General features: G+C 42.1%; 1 protein-coding gene across 5 annotated transcripts in view; it reads right to left on the bottom strand.

The window, feature by feature from the left end:
- Window positions 1-18,985, bottom strand: part of TBC1D2B (TBC1 domain family member 2B) — a 40,063-nt gene extending 21,078 nt beyond the window's left edge. For 3 of the 5 annotated variants that reach the window (XM_056499772.1, XM_056499771.1, XM_056499775.1), the window contains exons 1-7: window positions 18,612-18,985; window positions 11,785-11,938; window positions 7,566-7,731; window positions 4,250-4,407; window positions 3,108-3,334; window positions 1,372-1,764; window positions 18-128 (exon numbers count right to left, since the gene is read on the bottom strand). In XM_056499772.1, the coding sequence (XP_056355747.1) occupies window positions 18-128; window positions 1,372-1,764; window positions 3,108-3,334; window positions 4,250-4,407; window positions 7,566-7,731; window positions 11,785-11,938; window positions 18,612-18,929 (1,527 nt within the window). In that variant the 5' untranslated portion in view covers window positions 18,930-18,985. The remainder of the gene's footprint in view (window positions 1-17; window positions 129-1,371; window positions 1,765-3,107; window positions 3,335-4,249; window positions 4,408-7,565; window positions 7,732-11,784; window positions 11,939-18,611) is intronic. The other 2 variants (XM_056499773.1, XM_056499774.1) reach the window with 2 other exon arrangements.
- Window positions 18,986-22,770: the final 3,785 nt, after the last annotated feature.

Below are 22,770 nucleotides of genomic sequence, written 5' to 3'. Positions count from 1 at the left end.
AGTGAGAACATGCTGACCTTTGCCTGCCATTCTCTCTCTCTTGCTTCTGCATTTCTTCGTAGAGCAGAAAGTTCCAAAATCTCCTTATTTAAAAATTTATTCTGGGTCTTATAACCCTGAAGATTGTCCTATTGATAAAAAAAAAACCCAAAACAAAACAAAGTGGATTATGCCTGTCAGACAAAGATCACCTTAGACCATAGAAACAGCAGCTACTTATAGGACAAAATTAAAAACCTCATTCTCAAATCAAATACCATTTTTGGACTTCATGTAAATGAGACATATGCCAAATATGAGCACGGGGTGGTGCTGTGCCTCACCTGCATCCCTCCCAATGCTCCACTGCCAGGGGCTAGGCAGGGAGAACAGGCACGTCCCAGAGGCCATAGCAACACAAAAAAAAGGGGGGATGAATTCCCCTTGATTTTCACCATCCTCACCAGCCCTCATTAAAAGTACAAGTTTCATGTCTGCCTCCACAGAGAAAGAGAAATCCCTAGCACTGAGCTTCCCTGCCTAATCCACTCAGATCCTGGCTACAAGCAGTGCCTCAAAGCTAAGCCTGTGGCTGAGGCTGGGATCCTCCCTGCAGCCAAGGACACTCCCTACCATCTACAACCTCTGTCTGCTTTCTGCCAAGACCAGAATTCTAGTTTCCACTTTGTTTGTTAAAACTTACCCCAAGCTCACATACAAGAAAGAAAATTATGTGTGGTTATGCATATTTTAAGCAACTTATGTTCAAAATTCTTCGGAAAGTTAATAAATTTGAAATACAACATTTACCCAAAGGTGAGAAAGCCTGTTTAGAGCAAAGGGGATAACTTCAGTATCTCTATTAAGAACTTGTGACACGTTCAGAGAGGAATGTTAAAGTATAAAAATAAAGCATCAGTGGGAGCTGGAGCAGCTTTAGTAAAACAGGCTCTTATTCTCCTCCCTCCTTTTGTCTCCTCAGAGCTTCCCTTTGCTTTTCCACATGCTCTTTGTTGCCTCACTTTTTATATTTAAAACAAAATTAAAAAAAAATAAAATAAAACAAACAAACCAAGCTGTCTATTTGTTTTCCTCCATGCTTATATTTTCCTCTCACCCCTAATCCTTCCTGCTCCTTTGATTATTTCTCACATCCCATCTGCTCCACACCAATGATTAATTAATTCACTGACAGAGAACCCTGCACTAGAGATGCCCCAAACGGAGGAAGTTCTGGGTAGATTGCCACACAACAGCTCAAAGTGGAATTCCAAGCTGAGAAAGTCTCTGCTGATGAGTGTCCCGGGGAGCTGCTGTACAAACAGTACAGCAGACTAAAAGGTACTTTTACAAGAGATTCCCTGTGCACTAAGACAGAGACAGTGCTCTTACTTTTAGTCTGTCCAGTTCCTGTAGCTCCTTGTTAGTACAGGTGGCTGAGGGGGAGTTCACTGCCCCACTTTGAGAGGATGTGCTGTCCTCACACTCGCTGAGCTGACGGGAGAGTTTCATGATGACTTCATCTTTAGCTTGAATAGTTTCCATCAGCATTCCCAGCCGTTCACTGAGCTCTCCAACTTTACACTTTAGATTCCTGACTTCCTGCTGGAGACTGTCTTTTTCCAGATTCAACTTTTCAAGCTGATTGTTGAGGCCCAAAATCTGGTTATCTTTTTGGTGCAACAGCTCTAGTGCGTCTTTGGGAACCCCCTCACAAAGGTGGCTTGTGAAGTATTTATCATATTGGGAAGATCGCACTGTTTGCTGCAGAAGTCGAACAAGTTCCTGAGAATTAAAAAACAACAGCAAAAAAAACCCCAATGAAACTTTTACATTTCTAAATTTTACAGCTTAGAAATCTAATATCAAGCAAAATAAAGCTTGTGGAACGGGTTGAGACCTCATGCTGCTGTTTCAAAGAAAAAAGGCAACACTTTATGACATGATTTCTAGCAGGCTAACAGCTTTCCAAGGACTGGCCTACACGGATGGCTTCAGAGTCCTTCACTGAGCTAAGGATCCTGCCTGAAATGGCTACAACAGCTTAAGGAAAGGGAGTGGAGCTGAGGCCCAGCAGTTACTAGAAGCTGAAAAAAGCCTTGCTTGCAAGCAGGCCTGCTGTAGGATGAACAGAAGAGGCTTAAGCCCAAAAAGTTACCAGGAAAACATTACAGAATGGAAAAAGCAAAGGTAACTAAGAGCTCTCTTCTCTAACAGATGCAGAGAAAATAAAAGGAGGTAAAAAGCGAATGCTGCTTTGCCAAAAAGAAAGTCTTTGAAAGGCTGCATAGAAAATCCTGCCACAGAAATGACTACCTAAGACACTGTTTTCTTTTTCTTCTTAATAAAACAGAAGCAGCTGTGAGTGCAGTGGTGCACTAGACCAATGAGATTTGTTACAGCAGGCTCGGAAACTTAAAAGGTACTGCTAGGAAAGATAACATCTAAAATAAGTATAAATATGGGGCTCAGACCTCTCCTTTGGTTTTTTGACCACCTCACACATAGAAAAATAGAAATAGCAGAAGTAGCAGTTCCAAATACAATCTAAAATATTTTTCTTTCTAAAATGAGTAGAAGTTCTTTCAGATAAAACCAAGGCATTGAATAAATCTGAGCTATGAGGGCACACAAGTAGATCACCTTGTGAGTGCAGTCTATATAAACACATTATAGTCAGGCCTATCCTACAAGACCCCTTAGGAGAGAAAGAAGCCAGGTCTTTTTCCCAGCCACTGCACTAGTACTGAAAGAATAAAAAGACAAAGAGAGAATCTGAAAGGAGAAGCTGCTCAGATATTGTATGTATGCTAGGAAAAAGAGTATATGGCTATCAGCCAGGATCCTGGCAGACACTAAACAAGTTAACTTCAGAGTTAAGGGAGATAGATAAACCAATTCAATGAACAGTGTGCAAATGGAAGCTTTATTCAGGGATCTTATCTTTGACAGATGTAAAAGATGGCCCTTCTTGTTCCAAGAGTCTTTGTCCACAAAGGTTTATTTAGAACCATCATTTTGGAACAACCAACCAGGTCTTAACACAGTGAGGTGGCCAGAAAGGTTAAACTCACAACCACCTGCCAGCCCCATTTACTTCTGTGCAGGTTGCCTGAAGGTTTCATTACCTTTTGGCTCAAAAGATCTTTCTTTAGCTTCTCTAGCTCTTCCTGCTGGCTTTGATACTTGAGCTGCAGCTCAGAGACCAGCCTGCTGCCACTGCCAGAGCACCACTCTGTCGGGGAGGAGTCACTGCTGGTGCGGTTCTTGCTCGATCCAATCATCTCCTTCAAGGGGCGCTTTGCTTTGTGTGGGATTCGGCCAAAATCAAATGGAAAAGCTGAACTAGTCAGTCCTGCATGAAACAATTCCTTCTAGTTCGGTTCACTTAGTCAAAAGGCATTTCAAAGCATTCACATTTCCTTAAAGAAATATACTCATTAACATCAGATGTGAGTAGTTCTCAAACCACTCAATACAATAATGCTAAACATGCCTCATTTTCCACATTGCTTCCTTTGGTGGGGAAAAAAAACAAAGCTCAAAGACTTGGCTCATAAATTAACACTTTTCATGTAAGACATGAAGAGAATTTTACAATTTATTACAGAAAATAAAAGGCATCTCTAACTATGGCAAAGTAAACTGCTTCAAATAATCAGAGCAAAACCAGCTCTGATATCATAGTCTACTGTTCCTGTGAGAGGATTCAATGCAAGATTTCACCTCCACGTACAGGATGTTTTATAATAGATTAAATCACTTGGATGTCATCTTAAGTGCTCTTAAAGAGATGTAAAAACACCTTGACAAGGTTATTTCAGACACTGGTCAAATCTGAGAACCAGTTACAATACACAGATGAGCTATTGCTTCATTCCATCCCTGCTTCTGCCCCATTTCCAAAGCAAGCCAATGTAACAGGCAGATACACAGAGCCCTAAAGGTAGTGCTGCTTCAGTGGGTGACACTACAGTAACTACAAGTGAGTAACCACAAACATCAGCCTTTCCCTTGGCAACTCCTGTGCCAAAACGAACCAGCAGCATGCTCAGGAAACCCCAAACAGTGGATAACAAGGCTTTGTCTTTATGCTCTCATATGGAATGGCAGGAGACACCAAACATAATAAGGAATTGATTTTTTAAAAAATAGTTCACAGAACTGTAGATGTAGTTTGTGAAGAAAAAGAAAAGCTTCCACTTATTTCCTAGAGCACTCTGTGCTAAACAAGGCAAGGATGTGATCCCCTTCCTTCCTCCACTTCTACCTTTATTTCCTTCTGCCAGGTGTTTCCTCTTCTCTTCCAGAGCCATTGAGTCCTCCAAGTCTTTTGGGGTTGGATCCAGCAGCTCCCACTCCTCAGTGGTGTAAAACACACTCTTGCGATTTTCGTTACTTCCTTTTCTCAAGGAGGACATGGAGTTTCTGTGAAAAAGGCAGCAGGAAAAAGTGAAAATATTTCTCCATTTTGCATTCTTTCTATAAGGGGCTTTACACAGTTCAAACAATGCAAACTAAAAATAAGCTAAAAACACAGACAAAACCAATACCAAATAAAAGCTCAAAGAAAATAAGGTATATGCTACCAAACAGCACTTGCAATCAACAGTGCTAAATTCCAAGAACAGAAGAATTATTTTGCTTTAATGCCATGGTTTTCTGCACCCCCCTGTTTTTGTCTTATTTTTGCAGCGGGCAAGTACAAAACAAAGTTAGGATTTGCAAGCAGAATCTCTTTATTTATCAGTTGTAGTTTAGAATTTTAGGGTAACTGCCAAGCATTAAACTGAACAGCATGCAGTCCAAACACATGGATGTTATAGTTCCATACTGCGGATTCATGGAAAACTTGGGATCATCCAAGAGACCTGCTGCAGCTGAAATGCTGATGACCAAGAGTCCTTTGCAGTTTTTCTTTTCTACAGTGCAACATGTAGAACATCTTGCAACATCTTGCAACTATCTGCAAGAACATTTCAGGGGAATCCTCTGAATTCCAGCCAGATAGTTTTACAGAGAACAATGCATTTCCCAGCAGGATGAGATTACCTCACCCAGCTCCCCCCAGCTGCCATGCACTCAGGAATGTCCACTCTTAAATCTGTGAGAATTAACACAGCTCAGTATTGCAAAGCCTTCGTTCAGCTACACAAGGATATTCCAAATCAACCCGTATGAACCAGTTTAATATTTCAGATGCAAAATTGGAAACACATTTAGTATCTCAGCATTTTCCACACAGGCTGTGCAAGCTCACAAAAATACTTTCACTTAATCATCCACATTCTCTCTTCAAAACTTAAGCAGAAAATAACCCCTATTACACTTCCAGCATAATTTGATGATCCCAGCCAGTCTTTCAGCTTCACAAGAGATTTGACATCTTATCAACATGAGCTCTAAGCCAATCATTAAACAGTGCACAACTTTTAAAATATGATGAACTGGTAAATATTTACAATTTAAAAACAATCATAATGGTTATCAATAAAACTATTTCAGCAATCGATTTACAAGTTTGTCAAAGACTTTTTTATGCTCCAGATTTCATTTTCTTCCAGAAAGAATCCTAATTCCTGTTGGGGGCAAGAAGCCTAATTTCTTTGTTCAGATGTTGCACACAAATTGAGTAGAGCAGACAGAGATGATGGATGTATTTCCTGAGGATGGATTGGGCACCCAGTATCACTGAGTGTCTCAGGAAGTGGCACCTCTACTACATCTCTTCTCCAAACTGCCTGTTCTGCACTCACTCAGCCTCAACATTTAAATTCCACGTTTTAAAGCTGGAAAAAACCACAAAGAACAAGTCAAGGGACTTCCAGAAAAGCTTCCTGAAAGAACTGCTGTTAGGCATATGAAAAATCATAACTGATGCTGAGCTCTGTAAGGCTTTTGCACAGTTTTGTTCAAGGCACTCAAGCAGCACTCCTTCATTGCTTTCTATTAGATCAAATAAGATGAAAGATTAAATAGATAAATTTGAAAACAGTATGTATTTTCCTAAGTACAACTGGTCAACCTACACAAGAGCCAATCATATGATCTAACGAGTCTATTTTTAAATGTTTGAGATTTAAGTCTTATTTTATGGTTATATAACTGGAGGTTACTATTATTCAGTATGTTTCCAAATCTACATTCTGCATAAATAAGTAGTTGAGAGCATGAAAATGAAAATAAAAATCAAGTCTAAAGACCACTTAAAGTGGTCTGTATATATCAAATAGTATTTGAAAGTGTAATTTTAAAAGTAGAGAAGCATACGTCAACCTCAATTATTGCAAATATATACACTGCTTAACTCCAAAACATATTTTTCTTTTTTTTTCCCCCCCATTATTACATCACAACTGCTGCCTAGGATGCAAATACAGCTATTACAGCAATATCTTCTGTCAGACCAATGTAAATGTGTTTAGGAGGAAATATAAGGCTTTGACTGAGACATCTACACACCTTAATGCAAATTAATGAATATAAAACAAAAACATCTCCCAGCAAGAGAGGAAACTCTCTGCAGTTTTAGAAACACTTGGATCCATCCTCTAATACTGGGGCTGTAGCTAACCACAACCCAGTAAGACACTGGATAGGGCACACATATTCCAAATGCTGTCAGATCATCCCCTGCTCCAAATAGCATAGAACTCATGGAGAAGGGAGGAAAACAATCAACCACAACACTAGGAGGAAAACACAGCCAGAAAGAGTCAAAACCAACATGTCTGGTAACCTCTCAGATCTCTGTGATAAACCTGGAAGCTTTAAAAGGGACCTGTTGAACTTGGCACTGCTGATGAAAATGAACATTTTCCTCCTTTCCATTTTCTCAAGAAGGACGTGGTCTGGTTAACCATAGCCACAGCTCTGTTTTGGGAGCTGCTCTGTACTAGCACTATAACATGCTTTGGGCAGAAGTGGAAAATCCATCTATGTGGGTAAAGCAAAGCACAAAATTCTTTAGACAGAAACTCACCAGGAGAGTTGAAAACCAATGGGACTTTTCTTAAAGCAATTAATACTAAAGAGTAAATTCATTATGAGTGAGGGGCTTTGATGTTGTTCAGAAGGCGTCTGCCACATTTTTGCTCAGGAATTTAAACTGCATCCACTTCAAATATGTGCCCTGTGCTTTCATTTCTTTTAAGAAGGAAACAAAAAAATAAGGATTCATATTGGTCTGACTTTCATCACTAAAAATAATTCCTATGCATTGAGTTCTGTGACTACTACCATACTGGGAATTGGCAGCTCCATGAAAAGCAGCAGTGGCTGAGAATACAACTCAGGCCCAACAACTCAACAGCTGCTGGGGCTCAGAGAGCAAAGCCATCACTGGAAGGGCTGTACAAGACTCGAGTGCTCCTTCCAGTGATGCTACACAATGCTCCCTCACACCTCCAAACAGGAGCTAGAGTAAAGAAACAGTTTATTTGAAGAGATACAACACAGCAAACAAATCCACCCCACCACCTGCTATCATTCCAAGGAGCTCCACTGACCACAGAGGGATGTAGGAAATAGTCTGGGCAGGAACTGCCAATCTCATGGTAACTCTTTATCCCAGGCTCCCAACTTACTTGATCTCAGTACTCCATTGCTTAAGGGAGAAATTGATGGCACTTGCTTGGACTGGTGCAGGCTGGGAGGCTGCTTGTTCCCCCACCAGGTCGGTAGGAGAAGTTTCCACAGCTAGAATATTTCTAGCTCTCTCTGCTGAAGCATTTTGACTTAGTATACTCAAATCTATATAAAAAGAAGAAGAAAAAAAAAAAAAAAAAAAAAAAAAAGAGAGAAAGAAAAAAAAATTATAACCTTCAATAAATAAAATAGTGGCTAAAGTCATACACTGCTTAGTCTGACAGTGACATTGTTCAGGTTTGAATTCAAATTGCAACATAACTTCATAAGACATTTGGTTCAAATGAACCTTAAAAATAGCAAACTTCAGAGATCTCACTGCAGCCACATACTTTTAATAACCGACAGGACCTGTGTGATGCTCCCACATACTTTTGATAACAGACAGGATCTGTGTTATGCTCACAAAGCATTATTTCAGGAGTGATTTACAAATCAGAACTAAGGCCAGAACAGGGTCACAAAAACACTGACTCAGCTCCCAGGGTGTGCCCATCCTGTAAGTTATTCATCCTACAAGTGACACTGCTGTTCGGGTCAATGAGAGTTGCTTGATTCAACATTTATATTAGAAAGTAACATATAGGATGGGTTCTGACTTCAATAAAACCCTAGGAAATTATGATGCCCTCTTTTATCACTGGTGAGTCTTTCAGCCCTTGCTCTGACAATTGCTTGGCACCAGCAGCAAGACTATCTTTAAGCAAACTGTACCCTGCACTTACTCAGCAGAGGGTTACTTTTATCAGGTATCAAAGATTAGATATAGAAAGAACATTCTGTGAAAAAGAACATGAAGTATTAAAGATCACGGACACTGGGAAGATCTCAAACCCTTGAATAAATGCTATCTGACACAGAAATGTATCATGTCATGTTTCAAATAGGGGTACAAGTTATCCTGCCTTGATTTTTATGAACAGATGCTTCAGGGCCTTATCAGCCAAAGGGAATTCCAAGTTCTTTTGCACTGTGGCTGTTTGAACAGAGCACAGCTCAGCTAAAATAGCTCAGATAAAACTAAACACATTTCCTATTTAATGAAGAGGAAAGATAATAAGTAGGTTTTAACTACAAAATAGTAACTAAAAACAAAACCAAACCAAACTCCCTCCTCCACCCCAGAAAACCCAAACATCCCAAAACAAAAAAAAACCCCAACCCACAACACCCAGACCAAAAACTGATAGATACTCAAAGCCAGGATGGAACGCTGACATTCTGCCTTTTACACTTCCTGCTGGTTTCATCTTCCACATGTCTGACTCTGCAAAGTCCCTTTAAAGGATGGCCCAGGTAAAGGAATTGCTCAAGAGCTGAATTCCCAACAAATACATTTCCCCTCTCAGACATGCCAACTGTGTGGATGTGGCACCCTGAGGATGCTCACTGCCCACACCAGCCAGGAGTTTGGTTACAGACATGGGCTGCACAGCACACACAGCACAAGTGAGTGTGGCTGCCCATGCAACCTCCAAGAAAAAAAAAATAAAAATCTGGTTTTGGAATTTATTTCAAGACAGAGCAATCTTATAAATGCACAGGATTGCATGTTTTATTAATACAAATTAAGAACTGAAATTACAGAAACTACACTAACATTCAACTGATTTCAGTAAAAAACTAATAATCCCAAATCCTATAAAGAATAAATAATTTATTTGACTTCCATGGTAGTAAGGCACCTCCAAGACAAATCCTACAGTGCAAGTTTTGTTAATATTAACTCTCCCACCTCCCACTCTGAAAAATACTTTCAAGTATTTTTCACTACATTGAGTGTTCTTAAAAGCCTTTCAAGTCTGATCCACAAAGCAGTATCTAGCTCCATGTGTGCCCCACTTAGTCCAGATTTCTGAACTGGGAGGGGAGGACAGACAAGCAAGACTTCAGTGAGCAGTTCTGGGTTTGGACTGAACACAGACTTCTTCCCCATTTAAAATATTAGTGATAGCATATGTACTTGAGCACTAGCAAAATAAACCAATTTCTGTGCTTCACTATAAAGCACATCAATGCATGCACATTCACTTCTTCAAAAACAGGAAAAAAAGCCTCAAGACATAGCTTAGTCATCAACATGAAACCAGAGCCTTACAGAATCCCGTAACTCCAGAAGAAACCCTCGGGGTACTTGATTAAAAAGAAGAAACAAGCATCAATCATTCTGGCTATTTCCATTTTCCCCAAAAGGAATACCCACTTACATGCTTCTTTTGATGGTAAGAGTCATCACTGTGATTTGTCCTAGAAAATGAGACACTGTAGATGCAGCCCCAAATCCTACATAATGCAGTTTAACTGTATGTGCCCCTGAAAGGGATGGGCCTACTGAGCCCATGCAGGTTATGTTGACATTCCTTGTCCTGGATATTACAACAACAGTAATTTAAATTTAAACCAAAATATCACATGAAGAGCTTCAGATGGCTCATCCAGAAAGCCTCCAGTGCCTTACAGAAAATACCAGATCAGTGCTGAAATGACTGCAGATGTGAGGGAGCAGCACCTGCACAGGCTGCAGTGACCAAGGCTGTTTCACATTGCGCCCCAGCTCTGAGGGAAGTAGCACAAACAAGAGCAGATTCCGTGCCCAAGTTTCTCATTAAAGTTGATGTGATCCAACACTCTGCTGCCAAGAGGGCAGGCCTGTATGCTGCTTTGCTCTGCCTTCCTGTTTTTAGTCACTGTGCCTCACTCCCTCCTCTGCAGCTCTGCAATCACCTGACTGCACACTGAACATATTCCACTCATCAATCTAACAGAAACAAAAAAAGTCCTCTCTGGCTAACATTTGAACTCAAACTGCTCAGCACAGTTAAATACAACAAAAAAAGGGAGCCTGTGCAGCACAGAACAAGAGGTTGAAGGCAGAGAGACAAAGGGCTGGAAGAGCCAAAGCCTGTTCCCTTTTGCTCTTTGCCCAGTAGTACATGTGCCCTGGAGCACATGGTTTGACAAGCTGCTACCAAGAAAGGAATCTCAAATCAGTCTCAACAATTCTCTTGGGCTAATCCTCCACTCACCTGTCCCTACACCAAACCACTTCTGGAAACTCCACTGACCAAAAAACTGATCTAGACAAGAGGCTGACGGCTACAGTCCCTGAGCCAGGACTTGGCAGGGTCAGCCCTGCACCAGCTAAGGCAGGAGCTGGGCTCTGCTTCCAGCAGGGGCTGCAAGGCCCAGCTGAGCCCCCAGCAAACAAGTGTGAGGCCAGCTGTGCTCAGCAGGCACATCTGCATTCTCCAGAAGGAGAGCAGCAAACTAGGTTAGAGGACAACACTGCAACAGGAGCTGAACTTCAGCAGGGACAAGGTGTGACAACAACAGCTCAGCACTGCTGGGTTTACAGTGGGAGCAAAGCAACACCCACCAAATGTGACATGTGCTGATGAAACATGTCTGACTGTGCTTAAACCCAGGAGAGCCTCACTAATGCCTAACCTGGGCACAGAAGTGGACTTTACTAAGTCTTATTTATAGATAACAGAAATCAAAGAATCCATTTCTGTAGGGACTGAGGAATAAAACAATTCCAAGTGCCTGCACAATGTAGTAAAAAATTCAGAATAACTCTGAATGCACAGACATTTTTCTGACTCTGACACTAGTGTAGAATTATGTTTTCTTTGCCTAAAGGTATTTCAGAGACTGAATTTCACTTATGTAATATCAGTGCAGACTGTCTTCCAGTTTCAAAAGGCAGGGCATTTTTATCACAGTCAGACATATCCAGCACATCACACTTTTTCAGGAACAAAGCATGGTCATTCAGAATGCAAAATATACCTGTTCCCATTAAAAACTGGAGTTTGCATATCAGGATATTTACCATTCTAACTTTAAGATATTGCAACCACTAAAAAACAACTTACCTAATCTAAGCTTAATGAAAACTAATCATAAGACTTTGCTTCATTTCTAAAAATCTGTTTTTCAAGAAACCAACAGATTTTGTAAAGGATATGAAATCACATATAAAATTACATTTATGTTAAATAATTGTAGCATATGCAAGGTTTACATAGAGTTACTTGATAAGCAGATGTGAAGAGCTCTGTTAAGACAGTTCTGTACCCAGTGCAACACCTTGTAGTGCCGAACTGGCACTGAGGAGAGCTGTGCCTCCTGCTCTCACCCACATTCCCAACATACCAGGGCTGTCTTTGGCAACGAGACCTTTGGAGAAGTCGCTGGGCGTGGGGGAGGTCCGGCTGTCCCGCTTGGCTGCGTCCAGGTTGTTGCAGTACTCCCACCTCTTCTGCTGCAGCTCCTGCAGCCAGTAGGTCATGTCCTGCCGAGTGGCAGCCTGCAGCACAGGGGCAGAGCAGAGCAGGGTGAGATCTCTGCACACCCAGGGACTCCCAGTGCCATAATCACCCCAACACACACAATCAGCAATTCCCAGTGCCATAATCACCCCAACATACACAAATCAGCACATCACCAAGGTACCATCATCTGAAATCAGAAATAACCACAACGCACATCCGTGATTCTCATGTCAATTTTCCATTTCAAGTAGTCTCACGCATTCCTTCTCTTTAGTTTTACACTCAAACTTTAGAAAATGCAGCAGCATCTTACATTTTACACACAAAGCACTGTTTGAACATATAGCTATAAAACTATATTATGGGAAAAAATCCCATACACATTCAGGAAGACTCCCATTTTCTTTTAACTTGCTTTCTTACAAGCAGAAACCAACAAATGAATAATGCATTGCAATGCCACTTGCTTTAATGACTAAATTTACATATTATATTTTCCTGATGATCCCATGAGCTAACTAGCTTCTATAGAAAAATCATATTTTTAAAAAAGCAATAAAATCCAACGTTAATGCCTAACCCACAAAACTACACCAAAAATGTGAATGGGCAACAAGTGAAGAAGAATTCCAACATACCTTGAATCAGAGCTCTAAGTCATTTCAAAGCATGTCAGATGACAATATACAAATACCAAGAAGAGACAGGTGAAGGTACCTGACACTACAGGTGCTCTCATGGAAAAGTTATTGTTATTTCAACAAACATCCTCAGCTGCCAGCCTAGGACAAGCACCTGACCTGGTGACATGGACTGTTCAGCAACAAAAAATTAACACTGATCCTCCCCTAACACCTTTGGCTTGTAAGCACAGGGAATGCTTATCTTTTAGCCAGCCTTTCTCCTACCTCCTCCCAAAGAGCACGACGGCATTATCAGTGGAAAAGATGACTGTGTTTATTCTTTAAACACAACCTAATTTCAAACAGCTTTCTGTTCTGTTCCTCACAACTTAAGAGCACCTATGCAAGGCACAGCTGCAAAAGAAAGGAAAGCAACAAACACCATACCTTTCCCTACAAAAGCATACAATAAGTGCTGCATAAAGCACAGCAATGGCACAGAGCTGTCTTCATTTTTCACATGAGAACACTTCTGGTCTAGCAAAACTGAAGATTCATTAGCCATTGTATTTTGGCCCCTACAGCAGCTAATGACAAGACAAAGCACAAACAGCACAGCAAACAAAAACTGATGTTTCCCCAGGGTGCTTTCTCTGGCTCAGCAATTTGCAATCTCAGTTTAGCAATGAGAGATACAGATTTTAATTTTACCTTTTGGCTCTTTGTACCCCTATGAGCTTTAACATCCATAGCATCCACTCCAAAGCACCATTCAAGGAGATGAAGCAGAAAATCTCAGTTATTCCTGGAGCTACTGCTCCAGCTTCTTCCAGTAAATTATGCACATGGTAGGACACAAGACATATAAATCAAATAAACATTCGTAAATCAAGCAGTGAAACAAACAAATGATACATGAGGACACTGCAGAGTCAGTTGGTAAGAAAGATAAGTAATCAAGATACTTTTCTAATCTGAAATGGAAATCAGCTTCATATATTCTTTCTTGCTTACTCACAGGAAACCAGAGAAAACCATTTCCCTCATAAAAAAACACACAGGATAAAGAATAGTTTAGAGGATCAAAGAACTGGACTCTGGGAAGTGCCAATGCCTACAGGCACCTCTGGCAGATTGGGAATGATCACCACAGGAGCAGGTTTTGAAGTCTACAGTCACTTCTTGCCAAGAGTGAACATCTCCCCTTCTATTCTAGTACTGAAGTATTTCCCTTGAAGATTTAGCCAGTGGCAAGTCTTTGGTCCTGGTAAACTGGAGAGTTTATACTTGCTTTAGAGACACTTGCACACAGCCATGTAAAGCAGTGTTTTACTGTGCTCCAGCAGAAAACCACCAAGAATTCCCAGAGCTTCCTCTACACAGGATGCAGTACTTACGTGGTTCTCTTTGCTACCACAACACAGCTAATGAGGCAATCCACCTGCAGCAATCTAAGTTACACCTGCAATTAACTTCTGCCCGTGACTTCTTGAACTTAATGAGCCTCTCTCAAAATTTGTCCATCACCATCTCACCAATCTCCTTTGGAGAGTCATGAACTGAGTTGTCATTTTTTACTGGAGTTGCTCCTTGCTGCCTTCTAATTCCCAGCTGCACTTTTCTCTGCTGAGCTGCACAGACTGTAACACCCTCAGCTCCCAGGCAATGTTTACACTCAGCAATGACCATCCTTCAGCACAAAGTGCCAATGCAAAGCAGCACAAGGTTCTCATGTCCCTGCTTTAAGCAATTTCCCCAAGAATCACTCAGTGTCCTCCTGCTCCCTCCCTCCTGTAACCTTGCCTTCCTTTCCTCCCATATACACTCCTCTTCCGGAGTCTTCCTCTCACTCTAAACAGTTTTGGCTGTGTTTATTGCAGCCATCTCAGTTATTTACAACTAAAAGAGTATCCTAAAAATCTCTGTTAAAATTAGTTTTGTATAAACAAAATTAATCATTGTTGTTTGAAACAAACTGTTTGAAAAAACCAAAACAAAATAAAACTAAGAATCACACATAGAATATTTAAGTCCTCCTCTTCCCCTAATCATAGGGGGCACAAATTTGGAAACATTTGAATTCTTAAATTCACTTTATCTGACAAAAAAGGAACACTTTCATGCTTGCCCCATTTCTCGGGACTTTTCCAAGTACCTTGACTACTGCTCACCATGAGAGCCAAAACATTTAATCAGGCAGAGCAGCAATCAATCTCACAAAAAATCCTTATATCTACTAAAGTATTGCTAAGGTGCTTCCTGCTGCAGAGCCATGCAGTCAAATTTTAACAGATGCATTTCTGTGAGAAGAAAAACTCCCATGAATGTCACCCAAACTGGTGTGAAATAATTACTTTAAGTGTACTGCTGCAAACTTATAGGCAACACTGGGAGTAAAAGACACTCTTAAGTGAGGAGCCATACAGTACCATGCAGTTTTCAACTTAAACAATAGAAAATTACTATAATTTCATTTAAAATAGTCCTCTATATTCTCCCACTAAGAATGATGTAGAACTGCTGCCTTCTGATGCAGATATGACACTAACAGAAGAATTATTTAAGAAAACCTCCATGCTCTGCCATCCATGGTGGAACACGTATGCCAACATTAAACACTTTCAAAGAAGAGTTCAAAGAAATGCAATGAGCACATCTCACATTCTGAGAAATCTCATGAAAATTCTTGCTACATTTCTGAACACAGACAAACTCTCCCTCAAGCTACTTTGCAAAAAGGGAACATCACCAGAAAGTTTGCATTTCTTAAGATTTACTATTCCTGCTATGCTCAAACAGCAAATCTGGAGCCAGATGGCTTCTTCTGGAGGGCAGCCCAACTTTTAATTAAAGCACTGCAACCACTAACCAGCAAAGTTTAGAGCAAAAAGCATCAGCCCAGATAACAAACCGCCCTCAGTGCTGAGCTCCCTCCTGTGCTGTGTCAGGCCCTGCAGCAAAACTGTCCAAGCTCAGCATCATTGATCCTTCTGCATCCTTCAGGATTCCTGGCAATTCCAGCACCCCCTAAGCCCCTCTCAGTTCAGCAGGTTTGGCGTCCAACACTTCCAAGCATCAGGGCCCTGAAATCTGCAGGATCTGGAATGCTTACACTTGGCCAATAGCCTGGAAGATTTTTTTTCTCTCCCAGCTCTGTGCAATTTCTGTTCCCTCCCAATTCAGCACTGTTCGCAGAGAAGTTCCACACACACAAGTGACCAGACACACAGCCCAGCATCACTGGCCAGAGCTCCTTTGTTTCTGAAGCAAGCAAAATGTATCATGCAAAACACTGCTTTAAAAATAAATGAGAAATGTTGCCTTTTTCATTTATGTATATTCATAATATTAATTATTTCCCCCCTAATGCGAGGCCTTGCTGTGCAAACATGGCCAAATGATCATTTGATTGTGTTAGCAGCATTCTGTGTTACAGCAGGTATTTGCAGGATTAGTATTTGCATGCCTTACTATGAAAACATTCTCAAACATAATTCACCCATAATTCATAAAGTACACAACTTTCTGTGCTCCTTTACCTAAAGGGATGGTATCTGTTATATATATGTAAATGGAAAAGATTTTTAGACACACTTAGCTTCTGCTGCTGTATTGTACCTGTTGGAAACGTACAGAAAAACCACAATCTCACAAGTGGCAGTTGGTTCTAAAATATGAACATTTTGCTTTGTTTGCTGTAAAGGCTGCAGATTATTTTTTCCAAAAATCTTACCTGGGAAACAAAGCTAGAGTACATCACAGAGTTCTCAGCTCCCACTACCTGACAAAAGGCTGAGCAATCCAGATGATGGAATCATTACACTAACCAGAAATTGAGGCTTTACAAGAAATAATGCATTCCTCAATAGCATCATCATTTCAATCTGGAAATTCCAGTAGCTAGTTTTTTATTGCTCTTCTCAGCCTATAACACTGAATGGGAAAGGCCAAATCACAAGATGTGGAAATTTTGAACAAGCAGCAGTTTGAGGAAAACAAAACACATGAGTTACAGCTGAAAAATTTGACTTGACTTTATTCCTCGTGCTCTGCGTGTAATGTTTTCTTGATAGATTAAATCACATTTGTTTTTACCACGGCTGGATTGGAGGGGGAGGGAGAGGGGTTGGGTTGTTTGGGTTTTTTTTCATTTACCATCTTGAATTCATTTGCAATTCTACATATACTTAAGTTAGCTGAAGGATGCTTTTAAAGGCCTTAAAAATTATCATGCTGGACAGAAGAAAATCTATTTCAACTGCAAAAACCTTATTCCTTGGTGAATGACATAGCCACAAAATGCCAGTTGGTGCTGCAATATCCCTTCAGGTCTTCATTAACTCCTTCTTTACTGTATAAACCCCTACAACACAACAGCATTTTCATGGACATCCCTTCACCACTTTAGGGCATCACAAAATTATCTTTTTCTGCTAATTGCAGAAATTAGTTTGACTTTCTCAACTGGCACCATTTCTCAACCCCCATAACACGAGGAAAGTTCCAAACTATGCAGATTCTTTCCTAGAGAGCATGGGGAAAAAAATTAACAGAAAACATGGGTAGAGTAGCAACATCACATACCAAAAGATACCAATAAAAATATGAAGAAGAAATCTCCCCATGTCCTACATCTGTGTATCAGTGTAGAGTATGATTTGTGTCCTCATGACTGCAGAAGACACCCAAGGCTGCTGCCAAAGTACAGTCTGACAAACTATTTATTACACTTTATTAAGTGGGAGATAGCATTTCACAAGCAATCCTAATCACAAATCCTGTGGTTCTCAATAAAAGCCCTCCTATTCAAAAAACACCCTCAACACAATTTTTCTGAGGATTTCCACATAAAAGTCACAGATCACTGGATACTAATTAAAACAAAGTCCTCAAACTATTGAAAGCATGCTTAAACCAAGTCCTGCAGTTTTAATGCCCACACCACAAACACTTGGGCTATAAAGGCAGATTCATTGAAAGCAGTAAAATCTTTTGCAGCTATACAAGGGTAGTTTTTACATGTGATTGCATGCAACTGATTACACTGCTTTTACCTAAGCAAATATAATTAAAGTTATTACTGTATTAGTTTTCGAGGTAAGTAAAATTATCCAGTAAAGCACATTAATGAGTCTGTATTTTCATCTATATTTCATCAAAACAGAATGTTGAAGAGCTTGAAACAATCATGCTCCATAGCCCCAGCCGGTATTATGACGGCTCAAATCTCCACTGTTAGGTAAGTGTGTAATAGGTATTTTCCAGTATTCAATAGGAAGTTGAACTGTTTAACACTTAACGGATTATGTGCTAACACTAAGAACGTTGCTCAGAAAGTACACAGCTCACGTGAAAAGTTACATTCTGTGCAGAAAAACGCTCCTTGAAGGACACAAATCTGCCTTAACAGAATTTAAAAATAACAGATACTCAGAATAATTTATTACTTCTTTACTGAGTCCAAATGGTTTCCCTGTTTGTTTGGTTTATTTCCCTAGGCATGACAGTAGAGGAAAGATATGTTAAATAATCCAGTCATTTACTTCTCTTCCTACGAAAATCAGAGTCCTTGAACAGACAATGCGATAAGCAGCCCCTGCTACTATGAGGAAACAATTCTCTCTCCCCTTCCTTCCTCCCAAAGCAGCCTAGACGCAGACTCCTGCCACGCATCATCTTTTCAAAATAAACACCCCAAAACTGAAACCCGACCACTCCCTCCAAACTTCCAAAACCCCAACCCAGCAGATTTCTTCGGAAAACTCTTTTCTGCCCAGACGATTCCAGAGAATCCGCTCAGGCCATGCCCTATAGAAGCAGTTCCTCCCCAGAGGAGTACTGTAAACACGAAATCGTGGAGGAGAGAGACGCAACCATCAGAGAGCCGGGGCCAGCCCGGTACTGCCGGTCTCCGATGTTTGCCAAACAGCAAAAAACTTCCTTCTTTCCTACACAGCCCGCAGGGCCGGGCGGCACAGCCCGGGGAGGTACCGGGGCCGAGAGCAGGATCGGCACCGGGGACGGGCCCGACCAGGACCGGGGACGGGAACGGGGCTGGGTTCGGGCGCCGCCCGGCCGGGCCTACCTTGAGCACGGTGACGGCGCCGCCGGGGCTGTGCACCTCGAAGGCGGCGGGCTCGTCCCCCGCGGCGGCCGCGCCGGCCTCGGGCTGGTGGTAGCTGAAGCAGGCGGAGGCGATGTCCAGGTGCCCAAGGGGCAGCGGCTCCTGCGGCCCCTTAAAGTAGTAGAGGTAGCAGCGGCGGGGATCGAACACAAACCAGCGGCTGCGGAAGCTGCGCAAGGGTCCCTTGCCCGACAGCTTCTGCAGATACCCGCAGAGCTTTGGGGGGCCGGGCTGCTCCCCGGCCGGACCCTCCTCCCCTTCCGAGCCCGCGGCCGGCATCGCCAAGCCCGCAGCTCTGGGGCCGCGCCGGCAGCGGGAATGGCTCAACCCGAGCCCGTCGCCTCTCGGGACTTGTAGTGCGGGCCCGCCCCGCCCCGCCCGAGCCCGGGCAGCGCCGGCACCGCCCCGCCCCGGCCGAGAGCGGGACCCGGAGCGCGGCCCCCGCCCCAGTCGTGCGCTGCTGCCGCGCTCCGCACGCTACGGGCCGCGCTCTCGGTGCTCCCGTTGCTCTCGGGCTCCAGCACTTTTCTGACCGAATCAAATATCGTGCTCCAAGTCATGCCTTGGCCTATGGGCAGATTAAAATCCTTCTCTTATAGTCTCCTATTACAAGCCCTATCCCTGCCTGGCGTCGAAGCACCGGCCTAAAGAGTGGGAAAAATACAAGGGAAATGCAGGCGTGAAAAGCACTGTATTTTACAGAGGTTAGGCTGGTGAGTGACTACAGACCAAACTCTGTTTTTCTTTCAGTGAAATGTCTAGCACGTTTTGGGCTCTAGGGAACTTCTGGTGTTAATAATAAGGAACTTCTAAAATAGGAGACTTGACTGTGAAGATACCAGGCTACCACAGGGATGTACTCATGTCACGGTGTGACTTGGATTTGTTAACCTTAATATCTTTAATTTCTTTTAGAGACGGGACCCAGGAGTAGAGACAAGGCAGGCTTAAAACTTAGAAAGGTACAAGAAGAAATTTATTAATAACACCAAAAAATATTCAGAATAAGATCCCTAGATTGTTTCCTCCTCCCCTTCATTCAACATTTCTTACCAACAAACATACAGAGAGCACTTCAGTCAGTGATACATTCAAATAATCAGTTCAGTTTACTTAAGAGAGAAAAGTCCCTTTTTGGTTATGGCTTAGGGGGCGTCTTCACCTTCATAATCCACATCCGCCCGGGAAAATATTGCAGATTATGACTCCTCCCATTCTTTCACAGTCCTTCCAGAGCTGTGCAATGGGTTATGTTACACACATGGGGTATTACTTTTAAAGGCAGGCTGCTGAAAAAAACAAGATTCTCTTCATCTCCTTCACTATCAAATGTCTCTGTCTTTATTCCAGTCCCAGGACAGAGAGAGCTTCATTCCCCAAGACAAAAAGTAATCTCTTTCTCTATTAAATGTCTCTGTTCACATTTCAGTCCCAGAACAGAGAGCTATATTTCTCCAAGGCAAAAATAAGGTCTTCTTCTCAAGCATCCAAACCTCCCCAAGTATATTTCACAGTGTAAAGGAATTTTAGTAAAGTCACAATCCCCTTAGCCCACAAAAACGTTTTCAGCTACTTATCAGTTCGCATCTTTTCAATCTCTTCCCACCAGGAACTTTATCTTCAGTGCACTGACTTCTGAAGTCTCCAGGCTTTATTCCTTCCCATTCAGGAGAGCTTAGAAAAAATCGAGGATCTTATCCAGGCATGAAGAAGTTACAATTGTATCCAGATCATGAAGAAACAGCATGGGCAGCTGGAGGCCTCTTCTCTCAGAGCGAGAAGGGAAGGGGGAAGGGAGAGCCTTTGCTGGCTCTCCGATCCCCCCTGCTCGGCCATGCCACGTGGAGAGGGGAGCTCCGGGCCGCGCAGGGCCATGCGGTCAGGGAGGGGGGGCCGGGACCATGCGGCCAAGCCGGAACCCCAGCAGAGCCGGGGCCGGGGTCCCAAGCCGGGCCCCCAGCAGAGCCGGGGTGCCGAGCTGGGCCCCCCCCGAGCCCAGAGCCAGGCCGAAGCCCCCCGGCTGGGGACCACCACCCCCGGAGACCGGAAGCCGAAAGAGAGCAAGCAAACCTGATCCGCTGTGATTTGTGAAAGCGAAGTAACTTTTCATTGGTTTCCAGAGCTGTCCATCACCAAATCAGCTCTCTGATTGGTGGCAGCAGCCCACAGGGGAAGCTCCCAGAGACAGGAGAGCCCCTCCCACTTCCCAGCTTCAAGGAGCCTGCTCGGAGGTGAATCCACCCCTCCCCCCAAGCACGTGAAACCAACACAACTCACAACTTCATTTCTTTATGTGGAGAAATTGGAGCACAGTATATGCATGTTTCCTTTAAACATGCCTAATGCTCTGGTACTAATACAGAAAACAGTCTGATGTGGCATGTTCATGCAAAAATGGGAGGAGACTTTTCCATGTTTAATGACATACAGTTTTTCATTCTCACTCTTCAATACAGCAAAGGTTTGCTGAAAACATAGTTGTTGAAGCTAGTATGTGCTATGGTGTTTCTGTTAGTATAATGCTATTTATGAAACAGCATCTGACTGAATTTTGACAGGTTGGAAGTTCCAGAAATCCTAAAGTACCCAGAAATCCTAAATTCTCCAGTTTCTCACTTTGTCCTCATTTCTAAATGCCTTGATGAATTTCTCATTAAAAAGTAACTGTCTTATCAGCAAGAAAATATTTTAATTGTATGGTAAAGAGTATAAAGGATATAAAGCATTTGAATATTTGCTATGGTTGTCCACGGGTTCAACTCGGATGTTGGCACAAAGAACTGTAGCATTCCTCAAGTCCTCTCCTGTAGCTGTCACCTCCTGACAAGAAATGTGCCAAGTGAGGAGACAGCCAGTGTTCTGCTAGCAGGAAAATATGACTGATTTGTTACAGAAAACGAGGCATGGAAGTTATCTCCCCAGTCAACTCACAAGACATGAGTGGGATCCACTAGAAGATTACACATTGCAAATTCAGGCTGGATATTTTTCTTTTAGAATTCTCTTAATAAGTGTGGACAGTAAGAAGGGTTGATCCTGCTTTAATAACAGGTCGATAATGTCTCTTCCATGTATGTTGCTCAGTCTGTTCTTCCCCAAATCCAAAGTACTTATCACTCTCTGTAGGCAAGCGTCATTTCCCAGAGCACAAGTTACACAGGAAACACTGATTCTCTTCAGAATCCTCCACTTTCTTATCTCAGTCATTTGGACAGGCTGAAGTGCCCCAGCACTTATCTCTGATCTGTTACATTATCTCATCAGTGCAGTGAAGTGTGGCCTTGTTCTCTGTGTGCTCAGCACCCGTGACTCCTGCTGGCTATCAGTGATTATGTCCTGCAACAAATCAAAGAATCACAGGATCCCAAATCCTCAAAACTTTTGCTGTCAGTACTTCCCTTTTTAAATTTTCTGTTTAGCTTCCTTACCATACTCGTAGCAGAAGAATCCCCTAATTTCACAGCTGATTCATGTAAGCATGCAGTTCCTCTTGTTGGGAAATAAGTTCCTTATTTCATGTACGCCCTTTTTTTCACAAACAGATCCAGATGTGGACGAGCAAATAACAGCAACTTATCTCTAAGTTGTTGTGGTGAATATAAATGAAAACAATACTTTTACCTGCTTTTTCTTTTCGCGTTTTCTTGTCCAGGATGCACAGATGACATTCTGTTGCTAACAAATGTCTAGAAAACAAATAAAAATAAGATATCACAAGACAAGATTTCCCTCCTGGCCACAGTGAAGCTTTTGGTATGCATGTAATTCTTAAGCGTAATGCAACAGAAAAGCCAGTGTTACAGTGAGACAGTCCCGAAAGGACCACAAAGCTTGTCAAACATGAAAATACTTGAAATTCCCTTGTATTCTGGTGTAGTTTTCTCTCTGAAAGGTTAACTAGTCTTCTAGTTATAGCAGTTTTGGCTGACAAGGCAAATAACTCCACACAAAAGATAAAAACGTATTTACTCTCAAGAAGTTGAGACTGATCTAATTTGTTATAATTGTAGTAGCTTTATCTTATAATTAATATGAGCATTCATGGTTCTTGAATAAGTAAGTCTATCACCAATATGGAGGCAGAGGGAATACAGTTTGTATCTGTTCCAGGCTCATGCTG

Source organism: Oenanthe melanoleuca, chromosome 10 (assembly GCF_029582105.1).
Source record: "Oenanthe melanoleuca isolate GR-GAL-2019-014 chromosome 10, OMel1.0, whole genome shotgun sequence".
Lineage (NCBI taxonomy): Eukaryota > Metazoa > Chordata > Aves > Passeriformes > Muscicapidae > Oenanthe > Oenanthe melanoleuca.
Note: the sequence above shows the minus strand (reverse complement) of the source record. Positions and strands in the feature narration are given on the sequence as shown.